This window comes from Tricharina praecox (assembly GCF_024521635.1).
Source record: "Tricharina praecox strain CBS 144465 chromosome Unknown BZA05scaffold_20, whole genome shotgun sequence".
Taxonomy (NCBI): Eukaryota; Fungi; Ascomycota; class Pezizomycetes; order Pezizales; family Pyronemataceae; genus Tricharina; species Tricharina praecox.
This window is the reverse complement of record NW_026250422.1, coordinates 702,249-720,966: the sequence shown is the minus strand read 5'-3', so window position 1 is coordinate 720,966 and position 18,718 is coordinate 702,249. Positions and strand designations below refer to the sequence as shown.

Below are 18,718 nucleotides of genomic sequence, written 5' to 3'. Positions count from 1 at the left end.
GATTCGTGGCTTTAAGCCTTTCGACACCCAGAGTAGAATCCTAGAATCCTAGAATCCTAGATGTCGGATGTCCCAAGAGTGGCCAGTGTGCCCAGTAGCCAGTGCGTGTCTCATCCGGTGCTGGAAGCTCGACCATGTGCGTGTGCAGTGTGTTCCGATACCTGGATGTCCCTACATTCTCGGATGTGATCGTTGCACGTGTCCGTGTTCGTAACTTCGTGCTCGTACGGAGCGGTGCGGCGTGATGAGCCGCCGCCGCCGCCCGATGTCTCGGAGGTTCGGAGGTTCGGAGGTTCGGAGGTTTGGATCCGGTCGTTGCACTGCACATGCCCATGCCTTGACGCCTCGACGCCTCGTACGGAGAAACGAACCGCAGTCCATCACATGCTGACTCCTCACTCTGGCTCCAGCTCGATCTCGAACTCAAACTGCAGCGCGAAATCCCTCTGTAGATCTCCCCCGCATTTTCCACTCGCCTGAGTCGCCTCGCAGCCTCCAACTAGTTACATGACTAGAGTGGTTACATATATTTGCACTTGCACTCCAGCGGTGCTCACTGCCGACCATCGACGGCGTTTCGGCGTGTCCTCGTGGTCTGTCAGGTCTGGTCCTGGTGGTGATCGGATTATACACTTGTGGCTTACTCTACACACATATGGGTGGTATGGCGGAGGGGGAGGGGGGGGAGGGAGGGAGGGATGCATCTTGTTGGTTGGTTGGCCGAGCAGCTGGTGGACAGTGGAGATCAGCATGCCCGCCGTGTACACTGGACGGTGGGGCATTAATATTGTGCATCGTGGCAGCCCCACCCTAGTTAGGGTACTCTACAGAGTAGCTTCGGACGATCAGACGATTCGCACTTTTCGATGCGGGACACCTCGCCTCGTGGTGCTCAATGTGGCTTTCTGGCTGGCTGGCTGGCTGGCTGGCTGGCGTTGGCTGTCTCGCCTGCTCGCTCTCAGTTGCTACATACCCCCGGCGAGCTGCGGCGCATACTGCCCCCACCTCCCCACCACCCTTCCCACGTCTCCCCTCCCCTCCATTCATCGTCGTTCGTGGTCGTAAAGCTTGCCATGCCCAGGGCTGACTATCCGACTACCTATCCGACTACCTAGGTATCCGACCAGCTGCAATCGCAACATGTATGATGTATGTATGCAACCGGCACGGCCAGATCGAGCTCTTCCCATATGGAGTAGCTCACTGTAGCCCACGACCACCCAGCGAATCGGACCAGAAATGCCAAACTCACGTCGACCGATATCGATCGTGCCATGCGTCCGCATTGCCATATATCGACTTGCCGGGCGAGCGTGGGCGTGGGCGTGGGCACTCTACTCTACTGTGCATGGGCCGGTTCAAACCCCCAAATCCAACGCGTATACCAGGCGAGGTCTTATGCGGTTAGTAGGGTATGTAGAGTGTGTTGCGAGTACTTGGGGGTGCTGGCCGCTGGGTGCGACTGCTGGGTGCGAATGTTGGGTGCTGATGCGCGCAACTGGTAAGTCCATAAGGCAGCTGCAGCCTTACTCCATATCGATTGCGATTCCGGCTGCGCACCTGCCCTGCTGCGCAACTGCCCTGCCAGCCGGTGAGACGAGGAGCCTGGTCGTCTCTTCCTGTTTTCCCCGAGTGTTCCCCGGGGCGCGGGTCAGCCTTCGAACAGCGTCTGACACACCCACCAGGAGTTAAATTGACGTTTCGTAGATGCATGTGGGTAGAGTATCTAGAGTGAGAATGTGGGTGTGCGGATGCGGATGTTTGACGTCCGGCTCCGCGTCTGCCAGTGATTGATTACACACGAAACTCCAGGCCGTTCGATTCAATCAAGGGCAATTCATCTGTATGCCATCGACGCTCACCCGTCGCCCTCCCCCTGCGGCCCTGGAGTACAATACATAACCCGCCGTATCCCTTCCTCCCTTTCGTCCTCCCAATTTCCCAATGCAATGCAGTTGCTATCGATAGTTACCATACCCACCGAGGTAGATACCGTATCGTACCGTGTGTACCGGTATCCATCCATCCATCCAGCACCCGCTGCCATCACATCAACCACGCTGCTGCTATCATACCTATCAACCACGCGTATGCGGCCCGCGCAACCGACAATCACCCGTCGATCCGCCAGAGGCTCGCAACCACATGCCTCCACACCATTGAGTTTGGCGGGCGGTCGGGCGGGCAGGCAGGCAGGCTCGCAGACTTCCGCGCAACGACGTCTCGGATATGATAACACTGTAGCGTCCGTCGTCGTGTGTGTGTCTCTCTCGTCTCTTGCCGATCACACTCCCTCCCTCCCTCCCTCGTCCCTCCCATCCATGGTCCCTCCCCACCGCTGCGCTGGGAGTGCTCGGTTGCTCGGTTCGGTTGTATCCTACCTGGATACCTTAATCTACCGACTGACCGGGGGCTTAACTCAACTTAACTCAACTCAACTAGGCCCGGCAGCTGTTTCGGGACCACGGCGCCGGCAGGTGGTTGATATATAACCTACGCTAAGTAACAGGATACGTTAGTCCCCACAGCAGCGCGGGGGGTGATGGGGGAAGGAGGCTCGAGATGCTGGATATGGATACGGATACGGAGGTTCGCGACGAGGGCGATCACACTCACTGACACGTCGACGCTGTGCGCGGTGGGCGGCGTGCAGTGTACCTACGCGTGGACGTGTCGCTGCAGCTGCTCGCGACGGCGAAAGGTCAGTTCCAATCGGCGAGGGAAGGTACTGTCGTATGTACTCTACCTAGCAGGTAGAGTACATAGAGTACCGACGAGAAACCGGGGCAGCTGGGGAGTATGTAACACCACCCCCCCCCCCCCCCACCTCCCTACGAGCGGCAACTATGCCAAGACCCGGTCTGGTTGGAACTTGGAAGTTGGAAGTTGAGGGTCACTCGGCACAGGGGAGCTGAACGCTCAGCGGGTGCGCTTGTGCCCATGGGGGAGGGGCGGTGGACCCAGGTCTGTGGTTGACTGACTGACACGGGGACTCTGATAGATAATCTGATTTTGACTGCCGCCCGCCCGTGTATACGGCCCGTGCTGTACATACCCGGCGGCCTGTGGTTTACCCGTGGGCCCCGTGGTTGGGTACCAGCACGGGAAACATCCTGTTCGATCCATCAGCGCTCACGCCTCTGGGCCCAGCTCTCCCAAGGGTGCGGTTGGTAACTTGGTATCTATCGAGATTCGAGATAGTTATAGTAAAGCGCTTGTTTCACGATGCCGGATTCCGCTGCTGGAAACGTCGTAGGTACTCTAGGTAGGTAGGATCGCGGACCGTGCGATTACATACGGGTGTTGGACTTTCGAAGGGACCCCCACTGTGGCTACCAGTTATCCGGAAAAAGAAGACTGGAGCCCATCTCCTGCTCGCAGGTCTCAATCTCGGATATCAAGAAGGTTTGGGATAAGTCGGGTTCGAGAAGAAAGTTACTTCCGGTTTTGAGTACCTGTCTTTGCAATTGATCGACCACAGCCTGGCAGTCCAAATCGTCTCCGTTAGAGTGGATGGGAGACCTGAGCCGTGCTCTTGTTCCACGGTCCGCCATACCGGTACCGTATCGTATATGGGTATTCGACCTAGACTTGATTGTTCTAGAGAGATCTTCAATTTAATCATCCCTGCTTGCCGAAGTCTGATATTCGGGTGATAGTTTGTGTATGTACGAATTTACATAGTACCGCACTCGAGATGTTCTGTTTCGGCGTACAGATTGGCCAGATGCCAACCATGACTTTTGTCCGGGTGCTTTACTAAGTACACACCAGCTCCATCGGAGCATATCATTGCTCGAATAGGCCTTACGCATCACTTTACGATGCAATTCGCACTCGGAGTTACCCGGCGAAGAGCGCAAAGCCGATGAGAACGAAGACTTTTGGATGCCCATCTCCCAACAGTCGACCGAAATCCTCTACAGATGCCCGGTAGCAGTTCCCTCGGATCGAGTCGACAGTTAGGCTCCACAATAGTCTTCTTATTGGGCCGGAATCGTGTCGTGACCCGGAGACCAACAGTCACACTACAGGTGACGTTGAAACAGTCCATTCACCGACTCAGTCACACCCGGGGGTGGAATAAACCCAAGCCTTACCCCACCATCGGAAGAGCCACAACCCCTCCATCGCTGCTGCAAACAACACTACTGCCGCAAACACCACCGCAACAACAACGCAGACTCTTCGCAACTCAAACCTCACTTCCCGCGACATCTCTTCATCCCCGGTTCGTAATCATGGCGACAAACGACGATACCGCCGCTGCCCAGCACGTCCCCAAGGAGTTCCCGCCGATCCCGTCGCTGGAGTCGCTGCACAAGCGCCTGCAGTCCCTCAGCATCTCCGAGGAGATTCCCGTCTTTCCCGAATCCAACCCTACCACGAATCCCGTCGATATCTACAGGTGCATCATTGCCCACCACCTGGCCCCGATCACCGGTGTCGATATCAACCTGGTCTATCCCGCTCTCGAGTGGACACAGACTTTGGACAAGGGCGATCTCATTGTTGCTGCGCCCCGACTGAGGATCAAGGGCCGCAAGCCGGATGAGTTGGCGAAGGAATGGGCCGAGAAGGTTTTACATTCACTGGCGGTCCTTCGTGGAGGGGAGGAGGGCGGGGAAGGGCGGCCGGCTGACTCGACTGGTTGCATGTAGTTCCCAGAAAGCCCCTACCTTGAGCGCCCGAAGGCCGATGGAACGTTCTTGCGCTTCTACTTCAAGAACAGTGTTCTCAACAACGTTGTCCTCTCATCGATCCTAAACAGGAAAGAGAACTACGGACCCATCAACAGCGGAAAGGGAAAGCGGGTCATTGTCGAGTTCTCGAGCCCCAACATTGCGAAGCCCTTCCACGCTGGTCATCTGAGGAGTACCATCATCGGAGGATTCTTGGCCAACTTGCACGAGATCTGTGGTTGGGATGTCATCCGCATGAACTACCTCGGAGATTGGGGAAAGCAGTTTGGTTTTATATCCCGTACCGCGGGGCGGAAGATGTGTCGCTGAACCGTATTGCAGGTATCCTCAGTGTCGGTTTCAAGCGGTTCGGTGACGAGCAGAAGCTCGTCGAGGACCCTATCCACCACCTGTACGATGTCTATGTCGCGATCAACAAAGTGATCGAAGCGGAGAAGGAGGTCGAGAAGGCGAAAGCAGAGGCCGCTGGCGTGAAACAGGTATATCCAAGCCTTTGGACGCTCACTTGGTTGTTCGTCAAGTAGAATGCGCGTGCAAGAGGACATGGGCTAAGCTTTGGGGGGAAAAAGACGTACAACGGACCTACCGACGACGAGGCACGAGCATTCTTTGCAAGTATGGAGGCTGGAGACGAGGCGGCCGTCGCCTTGTGGGGGCGGTTCCGTGACCTCAGTATTGAGAAGTACAAGGACACCTACGCCCGTCTAAACATCAAGTACGATGTCTACTCCGGTGAATCCCAGGTCTCGAAGGAGGCCATGGACACTGTCAGCAAGTTGATGAAGGAGAAGAAGGTGTCGGAGGAGTCCGATGGTGCTCTGATCGTCGACTTCCTCAAGCACGGCGCGAAAAAGCTGGGCAAGGCCATCGTGCAGAAGAAGGACGGTACTTCGCTCTACCTCACCCGTGATATCGGCGCAGCTATGGAGCGCTACGAGAAGTACAAGTTCGACAAGATGATCTATGTTGTTGCCACACAGCAGGATCTCCACCTGCAGCAGCTCTTCAAGATCCTTGACCTCCTCGGCTTCGAGTGGGCTAAGAAGTGCCAGCACATCAACTTCGGAATGGTGCTGGGCATGAGCACTCGTAAGGGAACTGTTGTGTTCTTGGACGATATCCTGCAGGAGGCCAAGGAGAGGATGCACGATGTCATGCGCAAGAACGAGGACAAATACTCGCAGGTCGAGGACCCCGAGTACATTGCTAGCACCGTCGGCCGAACTGGTGTCATGATCCAGGACATGTCTGGCAAACGGTACTCCCCACTCCACTCCTGCCGCTCGGTACACAGCTAATGACAGCAGGATCAACAACTACACATTCGACATGGACCGCATGACCTCATTTGAGGGCGACACGGGCCCGTACCTTCAATACGCACACACCCGTCTCTGCAGCATCACGCGCAAAGCCAATGTGCCGATCGAAAAGATTGAGAAGGCGGACCTGTCACTACTGACAGAGCCGCACGCCACCAACCTCGTCCGCTGCCTGGCGCAGTATCCCGATGTGTTGCAGCAGACACTCAAGACCCTCGAGCCGACAACTGTGGTCACCTACCTGTTCAAGATGACGCATCTGTTGAGCAGCAGCTACTCGGTGTTGCACGTTATCAGTAGTGAGGACGATGTCAAGTTCGCTAGGCTCGCGCTGTACGAGAGTGCTCGCATCGTACTGCACAACGGTATGACGCTACTAGGACTCGTCCCTGTGGACAGGATGTAATTTTTTCTTTTTTGCTGGACGGAGGTAAAAAGTTCGCCTTGATTTGGGGTTTTGATTTAGGTTGCGTTGGCGAATTGTGGTATCCATTTCCACTCATAGATCTGAAATATGATGACCTAGAAGGTTGCCTTTCTGAGACTTTCGACTTATGTGCCTAAATATCGAGTGATGATTGATGCTTCAATGGATGACGTTGGGCGCATTTTAAGCCGCAGAGAGCTCCAAAAGTTCCACGTTGGCCATTCGTTTCCAACTATCGACGCCATAGCTCTCACCAGCTCCCATAAACCACCATCACTTAACGAGACATGCCACCACCGATAGAAGCACTCACACCGTCCCAGGCGACGCTTCTTGCGGTTTACCTAGTGTCAGCCGCCGATCTACCACGCTTACGGGTCCTGATTGCTGCACACCCGAAGGTTTTCCTTACAAGTGCAAACAATGAGACGCTCCTCCGCATCCTACTGTGTCTTCCCGAGACAACTCCACCGGACACGTATACGCCCATCCTCGATGCCGTAGTCGACGGAACCCCTCTTGAGCCCCCGGCGGTGGACGCCGATACCCCCAGCATCGACACCACATCGGTCGAGAACCTCAGCTCCTCCCGCTGCGAGCGGAAGCTATCGCAGCTCCTCCCAGCACCACTGCTACAAGCCGGCTCCTCAGCCTCAGACAAGCTCACCGCCTTCCTGATCCAGCGATCCGAACGGATCGACGCCGAAACCGGGCTCCTCTCACTGATCGCCGAGCTGCTCGCGCACTACACCGCCCGGCCCGGGCTCCCCAGCATCGCCGCGCTGGCCACTGACGTCGCCGTCCTCAGCACGCTGGTGTACACCTTCTCGCGAGAGCCCGTCCCCTCGCTCACCACGTTCCGCACGCTCCCCGTCGAGGACGCGCTCGAAGTCCTGATCGCCGACCCCTCCACCGTCCCGCGCGACCTGGAAGCGCTCGTGGTGCCGTATCTGTGCGTGCGCGAGGGTGGGGGGTGGGATGCCGTGTGGGCGCGCCTCAGCGCCCTGCCGTTTGCACGGATTGTGGCGGTGGTGAGGGAGTGGACGCCGCCGCCGGAGGAGCGTGCTGTGCGAGCGGAGTTTGTGACCTGGGCCGTCGGCGTGTGTTATCGCTGTATGGAGACGGGGGCGGGCGTGTGGGAGGGGATGAGGGCCGTGCAGCGGAGGGTGGTGGCGCTGGGGGGCGGCGGAGATGCGCACGTGCCTGAGGTGCTGGGCGATCTGGGTGATGCCGGGAATCCGCTGTTTGCTGCGCTGGGGCTGCTGGATGTGGGCATCACTGCGGCGGCGATGCTGGGAAGGCCGCTGGCCGAGGCGGTGAAGCTGAGGTTGGAGGGGAGTAGGGAGGTGCAGAGTGCTGTGCTTAGACAGTTCGTGAGGCCGGGGACGGAGTGGAGTAAGCGCGACGATGAGGCGTGGGGGAGAGTCCGGGATGGGGCGAGGTGGTTGCGGAGTAAGGCGCAGGTGCTGGGGAGGCTCGAGGCGGAGGAGGTCGAGAGGGTTGTCCTCGCGGGCATGCTGGCGGGAATGAGGTTTGGCCTGGTGAGAGATGTTTATGTTACCAGCAACCACACCACAGATATCTCACTCGACGAGGTAGAGAAGTGTGTTTTGGCAGCATTCAACGATTTCGTCGATAATGCTACCAATGGGAATAAGACTCGAGGTGGCATGAAGAATGCTCTTCAAGCGTATGTCCCTCTCTTCCTCTGACTGTATATGCCATGGTAGCTAACAAACACCAGTATCAAAACTATCTACCCACACGCCTCCAACTCCCCCACGCTCTCCCGGGCGAACAGCCTAATAAACGCCGTCCACAGCTTGAGCAACTATACCATGCCCAGTACCAACCGCACCACGCCCCTCATCCCCGTCCAAATCCGCATCCACCCAGACCCGCTCTCGCTCCTATCCAAGCTCCTCTCCTCGAACACGCGCTCCTACCAGCACCCAGACGCGCTCCTCCAGATCGGCTCCGACCTCGTGCACGGCACCGGCGGCAGCGAAGCCGACACGCTAGCCGCATCGCCGCGCGTCCTCGGAATGTGCGCGGAAGCCGCACTGGACGAAGACGACTTCGAGAGCGCGTACGCATACATCACGTCGCGGCTGCTGCCAGCGGCCACATCGCGCAACGAAGCCGCGCGCAGCACACTATGGCGGACCGCGCTCCTCGCGGGGCGCTTCCAGTCGCCGTACGCTCTCCTCTCGGGCACGACCCCGCGCGGCCCCGCCGCCCTCGCCAACCTCGAGAAGAAGCGCGAGCTCCTGGCCTGGGCACTCGCCTACTGCCCCCCCGAGGCCCTGGGCGATGTACTAGCCTCCTGGCGCAGGAATGAGGACGATATCGAGGTGCTGATGCAGGCCGAGGAGCTGGCGGAGGAGGAGCATGCGCGCCTTGGAGGAAGCGTCGCGCAACGCAGGATGAGTATCGCCCGTGATGGCGAGACACCCCAGAGTCTGTTTGAGGTTGCGAAGGGCGCTGCGAGGGTGTTTAGTTCGGGTGTGGGTGGCGGGATCACGGCGCCCCCGAAGGAGGGCCAGGAGAGGGAGCGCAAGAGGGATGTGGTCAGTGGGATGGTTACTAGGGGGCTTGTTGGTGGGCTTGGGTGGGTCCTGGGCGCTCAACCGAGTGTTGAGGTGCAGCAGCGGTAGAGTGATAGGTGGTGGTGGTGGAGGGGCGTTTTTCGGAGTTTTTTTTGTTGCTTTGTTTTTTCTTTGAAAATCATTGGGGTTGGATTCATTGTTTACACGATGGCGATGGCGATTGCAACGGGGAATGTATACTATACTACATCATGTGCATGAGATAAATGGTGGATGGATGGCTGGATGGCTGGACGTAATAATGGCAACGAAACGAAAACGTATTTCTCCAGTTCGCAGTTCGCACAGCAGCAGTAGCAGAAACGGGCAGTTTATTATTGCGTGTCCCCCCACCCTACAAGTGAGACGACAAAGCGTATGCATATACATAGTAAATCACCTCCAATGCACCCCTCCCTCGCAGCTTAAACAACCAATCCACGCCCGCAATCCCTCGAAAATTCACGCATCAAACCTTGACCTTCGCCTTCCCCACTCCGGAGGTCAACGTGAGCATGAACAGGAACTGCACTAGGTACGAGTAGCCGAACAGGAACCACATGCGCCGTTTCCGCTGCATCCGCGGCGCGTTCGTCGAGTACACGTTAGTTGCGTCGGCGTGCCCGTCCGCGTCTGGGAGAAGCACGTATTTCAAGCTCCGGAGCTGTCACTTGTTAGCATGGGCGGAAAGCATGGGGGAGTGTGGGGGAAGAGGGGGGGTACCAAGAAAAACGCCTGCGCCGAGTAGCAGTAGGCAAAGACGATCCAGGAGAGCCAGCCACGGCCTAACAAGCTCGTGGCGAGGATCGAGATGATGATGCCGACGAACTTATATCCACTGTATGCGACGAGATCGAGCATCTGGGAGTTACTGATATTGAGGAGGTAGCACCCGAGCTTCAGTCCGACGAGCTCGAAGATCACCGCGCCCAGCGCGGTACTCGCAGTGTACCCCAGCAGCTCTGGGTGGAACGTCCCCGACAGCCCGTACAGCAGCGCCGATAGCAGGATGTACGTCACGAACGACATCAAAGGGATGTACATGTCCGGCGCGTTGAGGTCCTCGCGCGGCGGGAGGTAGATCGACTCCGCCTCACCCGGCCGCTGCGCCGACGCGCGCGCGGTGGACTGCCGTGACCACATCCCGTGTCGCCATGGGTTCACCAGGATGTGCAGCTTGCGGATCACGTAGATGTTGGTGACGGCGAAGTACGGTTTTAGCGAGGAGAGGTAGCGGGATATCTGTCGTATACGTTCCCGTCAGCTTCCGCCCTCCGTCTCCATCTATCCCCATCCATCCCTCGAGCTATGCACATACGTTCTTCTCCGCCAAATCCGTGCCGCCCGACATGGCCGCGCGGGCCACATTGAAGCCCATCTGTGCAGTCATAGGGTCTGCGAAGAAAGCGGGCGCAGCCGCGCCGCCGAACCCGCCAAACTGCGGGTAAGCATTCCCCTGCTGGGGGTATTGCTGAGCTCCGCCGCCGCCGTAGGGGTTGTCGTATGGATCCGACGAGTGTGGAGGTGGAGGGGGGGATTGCATGACGGGCACTTGCACAGGTCGTTGCGGTACGGGATGGTGGATTGGTGGTGATACCGGCGTGTGGCGTTGCATGTTTTGTGTGGAGCTGGTGAGAAATCGAAGGCTGCTGGTGCTGGTGCTGGTGGTAGTGCTGGTAAGGTGTTGTTCTCTGCGGTAACTTTGCTTGCTTGTTTGGTTGCGTACCGTAGTTGGAGAGGTGTCTTGTGTGACGTGAAGGGGATGGACGGGGATACGAAGAAGGGCAGTATTCTTTGTTGGATGACCCGGCGTCGCATCATTGATCATCACGCATGAGAGCCCGTGCCTGGGTCGAAGAACAAAAACCCTGTGGTATTTTGTTCGCCATAGTCTAGAAAGTCTGTATGCGGAACAATTGATATTCTCTCTCCGTGGGACCTATCTAATGGGGTAGAAACTATAAGAAGTACACTGATTGAGTCTATCCGGGAGGGTGCCTCTGGCTCATCAACGATCGCAAGATTCCGTGACAAAAACAAATCGATATTTATGTGGAGAACTAGAACTCTTACCAGGCGTACCCTTCCCATCGTATGCATCCCCAGGTCTAACAATCGAGCTATCCAACCACCGAGGGACAGTCGAGCCAACGGGAATGACACGGACAATTGAGCAGTGAAATTAAGATCATGGGAGGATAAAAAAAACCCCTTCACTTCCCATCCCACACCGGTGCCAAACCACACCGACCATTCGCAAAGAAACCAGAGAGAAAAGCAACAACGAAGAAACCCCTCCGATTTTTTTAGATAAAGCCTAACCAGCGAAAAATCCTCCCATGAAAGAGAAGGAAAAACTGAAACAAGTCGAAAAGGGGACACAGAACTCCGAACAAATGTATTAGGAAAAGACAACGTAGTAAAAGCTCATCAAATCATATCTCCCGCTTGTCTGGTCGCTGACGATGAGAAATCCCCCTTTGAAATTGCAGAAATGACGTTTTGTGTGACTCCAGAGCGCCGCGAAGCATTAAAACAAAGGGAAGATGCATCTCGTCAGTGAGTAAACCACTTGTAGCAAATGCCATTAGTGATAGGAAAGTCCATTGGTGTCTGTAAGATGATGATGATTAGTATACATGCGTCGGATGGATGTTGGAGGATTAACTCACGAAGTCTGATGGACAAACGGCTCTCGTCCATGCACGGCAGTCGGTCTTCAGAGCAGGCCAGCTTGTAGGCATCCTCGAAAAAACCTTCGTGTTTGTCGGTTTCACCTCTGGCGATCGTCTGCTTGTAGCAATGAGAGAACTGCGCCATATCGATCACAATCCTCTGGAGGTGATTGAAGTGCGACTCCTTCCATAGATCCTCACACACTTTATGCGGTTTCAAGTTCATGGTCATTAGAGACGTCCCATGCTCGCGCAGGGCATCGCACAGGTGATATTTTGAAGGGAGAGCTTCGCGCGAGCTGGCACGGCCAGTGCGGTCGAGCCAGACCCAGAAGATCAGGTGGCAGAGTTTGTTCGGGATCTCGCCGAGGACACGCGCGATGCCTGCGTAAATTAGCATTTACAACTTCATTCAACAGCCTGGGGGCAGGGCACATACCAGCGGATGTCACGAGCTTGCAGTTCACGATAGCGAGCTTACTGAGAACGTAGAATCGGCGCACCAGGAAAACGAGTAACGCATCCGAGACTTCAGGGGCATTTTCGAGTTGGAGGTTACTCAGTGCCCGGAAACCGTAATCGAGGCCTCTCTCCGCCATGTGAAATGGGATCTCGAGCGGGGTAAAGTCCACTGAGTCGTTCATGGGCGAATGAACGATCTTGAACTTGTTCAGCTTCGGGAAATTGATCAGGTGATTCCACATCTTATTGAGAACCTGCCCACAACTCGTCTCATCGGAGATGACGATTTCCCTCATGTGACGGAATCTTCCCAATAAGGCTCCGAATCCCAAAGCGCTCCCATACAACTTGGTCGAGAGGATTTGAAGGTTACGGCAGCTCTCGACGATTCTCACAAAGAAACTGGCGTAATCCGTAGTCGTGACATGAACGTTGTTGACCATTTCGTGTCTGTACACGCCGCGATTCTTGTAACTGATTGTCGTCTGTTCCAGATGGATTTTGAGCACTTGCACCATCTGTCCCAGCTCCGGATCCGCAGTCAGTGTGCGAGCAAGGCCACGCAGAGGAATGTAGCTCTTGATGCAGATGACCCTGTAGATGACACGTTGAGCAACAAGTCGCAGCTGTCGGCAGGATTTCACAACTCCCGCAAGGTTTCTTGCCCTTCTCCAGGTGTCTTGGACGCCCTCTTCAATGTCCCATTTGTTTCCGGTAACGATGTCCTTGATCTTCTTGTCCTCGGTATATGCGTCGCCATCGGCGGCGTATGCGAAGATGGACTCTAAGAGCTCGTTGGGGCACCGGCACAAATAAGAAGATTGAAAGGTTGCGCTGCCAACGGAGCTGGACTGGCCACTATTAGAGCTCCTCCTTTTCGACTTGCGCTCCTTGTCCAACTTCACCAGCCCTGTAAGATCATCACGGTCCAATACTGTCTCCTCGTAGGGAGCGTCATTATCACCAGACTCCCGAAAACCGTCTTTCGCGGACCTCTCGACCTTGTAGGTTGTGGTTTTGGAGTCGACAAGCGCCGACTTGACCAAGGAGGGCTTCGAGCCTTTCTTCGATTTCAATGACTTGATTGGCTTCGGGCTGATTTGGCGCCCCAAAGCGTGCTTTTTCGGGAGCTGGGGCAAGTCATTGGTGTTAGGCATCCACTTAGTGTCCTCCCAGTCAGCGGGATCGCTGTCAGGCGACGTTGCCTTGCATGCAGACCCGAGGTGACGCCCTTTGCACAGCCAACATGTTTCCGTCTCCTTTTCCGGTGTAATAGGTGAGGATTCCACCTTGTTCTCCTCCACCGTGTTCTCCTCCGCCTTATTCTCTTCCGCCTTCTTACGGTGTTTCTTGTTTCTCGATGAGCGTCGACGAACCCGAACGCCCTGGTCGTAGACGGCGTAGTCAGTCTGGACACCTTTGTTGCAGGTTGATTTTTTCTCCGCCTGGTTGTTGATGTTCGTCGCTCGCTGGGAAAAGAAAGCTGCACTAGGCGTGATATATCGTCCAGTTGTAGCCGAGGTGTACGGCTCCCAGAGCCTTGAATAGCCGCGATGTTTTGTAATAACTGCTGAAGGAATATTGTGACGATGCAACGTCAACAAATCCTGCGTCCATCTACGGTTAATCACGCCTTGCTCGTCGCGAATTTTTTCTCTCGTGAGAACGTCCAACCTGGGCATGCGGCAATCGTGATAATTGTGTCCTTCGTGGAAGCAGTTGAAGCACCGTTGAATCTCCCACTCGGGTATGCCGATAGCCCGTGGCACGTCATCCGAAAGCTGGGTGGTCTGTAGGGTGATATCTATCGGGAGATCATTGGTAACAGCGACCTGTGGGGTAATGGGCGGCTGTTTGTTCGATTCGGACGACGAAGTTCCTCCACTGGTACCTCCGGAAACTTTGTCCGCCATAGCGACTTCTGGAACGGCTGCCGGCTGTTCGTCTGCTGGCTGTTCGTCTGCTTTGTGCGGCAAAACTTCCCCGATAGCCCTAGAGACCCCATTCGTGACAACATGCGCAACAACAACCGTTGGAACGACATCTGGTTGTTTGTCCAATTTGGGTTGAGTCTTCGACGGCGTGATCTGTAGACCGATAGCCTTCGAAGGATCGTTGGCGCCACTAGTGGGCTCATGTTCAATGGTGACTTCTGGCATGATGGTCTGCTGTTCGAGCAACTTCGGTTGAACGTCTAGAAAAGGGGCCCGTTCATGCAAGGCACGTGGGAGGGGTTTCAAGCCAGAAGTGCGGGTGTGCTGTCCACACTGTTAGTCACGATACTGTTAGTCACGAAGCATGGGAAAAGGGAACGGAGCACCCACGATTAATTCTACCAGGTGAATTTGGTGGTAGAATGCATCTTCATGCTCAGTGTCTTTGCATGACAGGTTCTCGTCGTTAACTTCGTTCGCGAGCTTGGTAATCAGCATTAAGCTTTTTCCAGCGTCTTTGCCACTGTCGGTCTTGGGATTCGAAGTTGGGTATAGCGGAACACCTCCGGACAACCCCGGCGGTGAACAGGGTTCATACGATGCCCCAACGTGATGTGAAGAGCGGTTGTCAAGCTGCCCGGGTGTTGTTCTGTCTGGGATCAGCGCGCCGGATATGCACTTTGGAATGAAGTCTGGTGCGAAGCCAGTTCGATGCGGTCCCGCAACAAAACCACGGGGCTGTGTAAAGACTTCTTGATTGAGTCCAGCCTGGACTGCATACGGAAGTCCTCCAAAGATCGAGGCCTGGCTAGCAGTCGTGGAGCCTCTACCCCAATCGCGCTGGGCCCTGCCACTCGGGTGCCAAGCAGTTGGCCTTGCTTCAAACGAAGCACTGAGCGTGGTACGTCCGACATATTCCCAACCGGGGCTTCGTGGGCCATCAGTCGTCTCCATATGCGAATCGCGCCTAGGCGGAGGCTGATAAAGCGGAAGGTCGGGTCTGTCCTTTTTCGAAATGATGGTTTCCGTATCTCCATTCTGCGATATGGGTGCCGGAGCACGGATATTCTCATTCTCACTCCTCCTTGGTTGGACACTCCTACCGGCAGCAGCAGCATCGTTCTCGAAAGAAACAGGTGAAATTCTACCATCGGAATTCCCAACACCCGTCATATTGTGCATCAAAGGACACTGATCTCCGCGGCCACAGGGATCTGCAGGGTCAAACAGATAAGCGGAGAACAGAATAGCGGAGACCCGATGGGTAGGAATTCATCGGGGCCAAACGCACCTCTCCTCTTGAAGTGATCAGCGCACAAAGGTGGCTTCTCGTTGGGGTGGAGGGGCCTATGTTCATAACGACACCTCGCGCGAGAGCATTTGCCTATTGAGCGAGTTTGGTTTAGTAGAAGTATGGTGATCGCATCAGGGATGTTGACTCACCGTGTTTCAGCCACTTGTCGCACACCACAGCACCGTTGCTCCACATCGAATCTCTATCGTGCATGTCGAGCACCTTCTTAGGATGCAACGAGTCTCCAACGGTCGGACGCCTTGTAAACGCACTAGGGGCTCCAGACGACATAATCGCAACAATGTTGTAACTGTGCAAGCTTAGAGGTTTGTGACTAGCTTCTGATGTAGACAGATGAGCGACCGACATACAGCAATGGAGCGCAACCGAATGGATATGTGCTCACTCCAAAGCAGCGAAATTGTGAGGAGAAGCGCAAGGTTACACCAAGTGCTTTTGGGAAAGCAACTTGGCGTAAGGATGTTGTAGTACTTTGTACTCGTCGTAGGCTGTGCGGAACAAATCGTGAGCAACTGGGGAAATATGAGAAGATTAGAGATGTGAGAAGGTGGAAGGTGGAAGAGAGGTGTTGTTTGTGGGATTGGAGTAGTTGTAAAAGCGTGGAGAAAGCTTAAACGTCAAGTGAAGGTTGCTTGCAGTTGATGTCGGGGGAGTGAGCAGCACAGACCAAGCGAGCCCGTAGGGGCTTGGCAGAAAACACACGCTAGTTCTAGAGGCTTACATACCTTTGGAGACGATAGCGCCGTGAGTCTATGTGGAGAAGGAAGGAGGCAGGGAGCGAAGGCGAAGAGATTACGAGAGAGAGATGAGTGAATGAAGGAGGAAGGGTCGAGTGGTTGAGCAAAAAGAGGGGAAGCGTTGGGAGAGGGGCAGAAGAGAGGTGAGTTTTTTATAGGCAGTGTAGAACGGGAGGCTTGGAAGCATCCGAGAGCGAGGTTACTTGCTTGCTAAACTTCCCGCGATGATTCCATCAACTTTCAATTGAAGGAACAGAGAGAGAAGTTAGCGGCTTCAAAAGGCTCCAAATTTGCATGTGCCCGTGGAATTGAGCGCGAAGTATGGAGGTACGTAAGCAAGTAGGTACAAAATAGGTACTTCTTACTTGTATGCATCGGCATTTCACGCATGGGGGTCGAACCGCGCAAGTACTCTAGAGAAGAGCAGATAATACTTTATACTCGGTGCCCCGACCGACATCGATGCTCAGCATATTTGCGCTATCTCTAGAGTATACTTGAAACACAGGTTTCCATCGACCTTTGCTTATTCTACGCTGCGAAAGCTTGAGTCGAGGAACCCCGCCAGTTCCACTCCGCTCCGTAATCCGACCAATCGATAGGCGTCGTGGAAAGCGCCGGCTAAGTATCTGCATGGTCAATGCGCGGCACGAAAGCATTCGCGCGCTAGCTAAGGCGTGGTAGCCTACGTAGCGCAGTTCTGACATCGCATGAGATGGACGGATCATCAGATGGCGTATTGAGGCTTCTTCGGTGTCTTCAGAACACATTCATTTGCTCAATAGCGGAACGGGCTTGGGCCGGTGTCCGGGACTGCGCGGACGACGACAGAATACCTGCCTCAGGGTGTGCATGTATTCTGCACATGCGCCGCGTGTCAAGATCTCCATCGGCTGCTCACACCCGGTTCTTCACGATCACAAATATGGTAGATAAGTAAGGGCTTACATCCTCTCAGCAAGGATAGCAGCAGGCGGTGATTTTTGACGGCGATTTCTCATTCTGGCTTTGCGATGCCGTGGGTTGAAGGCTTGACAAGTGGACGCCGTACGGCTTTGATGGGTCTAGGCTTTCCCCTCGCCCGTTCCCTCCCGGTCGAATATTCACCATTAGCGTGACATAATCTTCTCTTGGGTCTCCGCTCGTCTCCCGAATCCAACGGTGGAGCAGGCAGAGAGCGCCGAAAGAACACACCCAACCACGAGACGAACCTACGGAGCGCCACCACCGCTGCCGCCCCCACATATGCGCCAACCTGCATCACACTCCCCCGCGGGCTGGCCCGTTTACTGTGTCTTTCGGTTGTAGGCACTCTAGAGTACCTACAGCTTTGAGTCGACCGACGATACTCGAGTGCCAACGTGTGTATGTAGCGGGCATTCCGCTTCACCCCACGGACGGGAGGGGGCGGATAGGCTAGGATCAAAGGGACCCTACGAGGGATGTATCTTGGTAGCAGAAGATGATTCCAGCGTCAATTTAGGCGTTCCCATGCTAGTAAACGGGAAAGATGCCGCTAAGATGCGGGAATAAAAAAACATCATCCTGAACATCTCAAAATCTTGAGGATATTTCTTATAATCCCGTATCGTTTAGAGGTAATTGAATGACGTCTAGCCGTCAGAGTCTAAAAAGAAGAAGCTATAGTGTATTTCCTGAGTTGTGTCTGTTCAGAAGATCGGATTTTCGACCAAATAACGGTGTCGAGGGACATGTGAGCACCAACGTGAAAGGCCAACACTTATGAGCATTCTATAGAACCCTTACTACGCTGAGGCGGAGGTAATCCAATGTTTTTCTGACTTTAGGAAATTGGTTGAGCTCACGGTTGAGCTCCGAATGAGCTAAACGTCGGTCTGAATCATATCGTCTACTAGCAAACTCGTCACCACACTCTTATGTATCAAGGGACAATGCCGAAATTCGAAAAGAGAATCATCAAGAGGGGGCCACCGATAAGATATCCATCCAACTGGCTGGAGGGTGGCTGGCAAATTGGACTGACAGTCAAAGTTGAAAATTCCGTATCTTAAGGGATACATTGACCGCAAACGAGCTGCGGTTCAGGGAATACTACACAGCAGTTCGCTCTCTCGGTTTCCAATACGCAGTGAAACTCCTACGTGAAACTCCCACGTGAGAACCCCCCGTGCCACCAAATGAGATCTTGGCCCAAGTGTCCACCGCCTCTTTGCCTCCGCGACGCACACTACAGTACCTACATCAAACATCATGCTCGGGCCCGGTCGGTCTCCTCCTCCGTGAGAAGTATGCCTCGTTAAGACGGACGAGTCATCCAGACTTAACGGCGACGAAGAAATCATATCTCGAGTGATAGCTGGTGAGCTATGAGAATTTTTCGTCCCGGGGGCTCTCCCGCTTCCATCTACACCGACACCTACATCCTACAACCTGTACAGTACTTACGAGGTACGGCTACCTGAGTTCGCCCGTACAGTAGATTTAGCTGTCGCCGTGCCCTTATCCGCCATGTCGCACATAAATGTTTAGCTCTCCTTAGCGGCTCGATTGTGGCAGTGCCATCGAAATGTGGC

At 55.0% G+C, this 18,718-nt stretch overlaps 4 protein-coding genes across 4 annotated transcripts; 2 read left to right on the top strand and 2 right to left on the bottom strand.

Annotated features, from left to right (window-relative positions):
• Positions 1-4,241: 4,241 nt before the first annotated feature.
• Positions 4,242-6,431, top strand: BZA05DRAFT_446904 (uncharacterized protein; the record flags this gene model as incomplete). Its single annotated transcript, XM_051487113.1, has 5 exons — positions 4,242-4,580; positions 4,662-4,971; positions 5,025-5,182; positions 5,273-5,961; positions 6,011-6,431. The coding sequence occupies 5 exons, from the start codon at positions 4,242-4,244 to the stop codon at positions 6,429-6,431; spliced, it is 1,917 nt and encodes a 638-aa protein (XP_051337646.1).
• Positions 6,432-6,675: 244 nt separating this feature from the next.
• Positions 6,676-9,332, top strand: BZA05DRAFT_356428 (Sec39 domain-containing protein). Its single transcript, XM_051481413.1, has 2 exons — positions 6,676-8,142; positions 8,197-9,332. The coding sequence occupies exons 1-2, from the start codon at positions 6,740-6,742 to the stop codon at positions 9,107-9,109; spliced, it is 2,316 nt and encodes a 771-aa protein (XP_051337645.1). The 5' UTR covers positions 6,676-6,739; the 3' UTR covers positions 9,110-9,332.
• A 23-nt stretch (positions 9,333-9,355) lies between these two features.
• BZA05DRAFT_376499 (YIF1-domain-containing protein) lies at positions 9,356-10,850 on the bottom strand. Its single transcript, XM_051481820.1, has 3 exons — positions 10,359-10,850; positions 9,764-10,282; positions 9,356-9,704 (listed from the first exon to the last, which is right to left on the bottom strand). The coding sequence occupies exons 1-3, from the start codon at positions 10,653-10,655 to the stop codon at positions 9,510-9,512; spliced, it is 1,011 nt and encodes a 336-aa protein (XP_051337644.1). The 5' UTR covers positions 10,656-10,850; the 3' UTR covers positions 9,356-9,509.
• Positions 10,851-11,420: 570 nt separating this feature from the next.
• BZA05DRAFT_122190 (uncharacterized protein) lies at positions 11,421-15,908 on the bottom strand. Its single transcript, XM_051478696.1, has 6 exons — positions 15,555-15,908; positions 15,403-15,495; positions 14,502-15,325; positions 12,155-14,444; positions 11,713-12,099; positions 11,421-11,653 (listed from the first exon to the last, which is right to left on the bottom strand). Exons 1-6 carry the CDS (start codon positions 15,772-15,774, stop codon positions 11,628-11,630), a joined length of 3,840 nt encoding a protein of 1,279 aa, XP_051337643.1. The 5' UTR covers positions 15,775-15,908; the 3' UTR covers positions 11,421-11,627.
• Between the last annotated feature and the right edge of the window lie 2,810 nt (positions 15,909-18,718).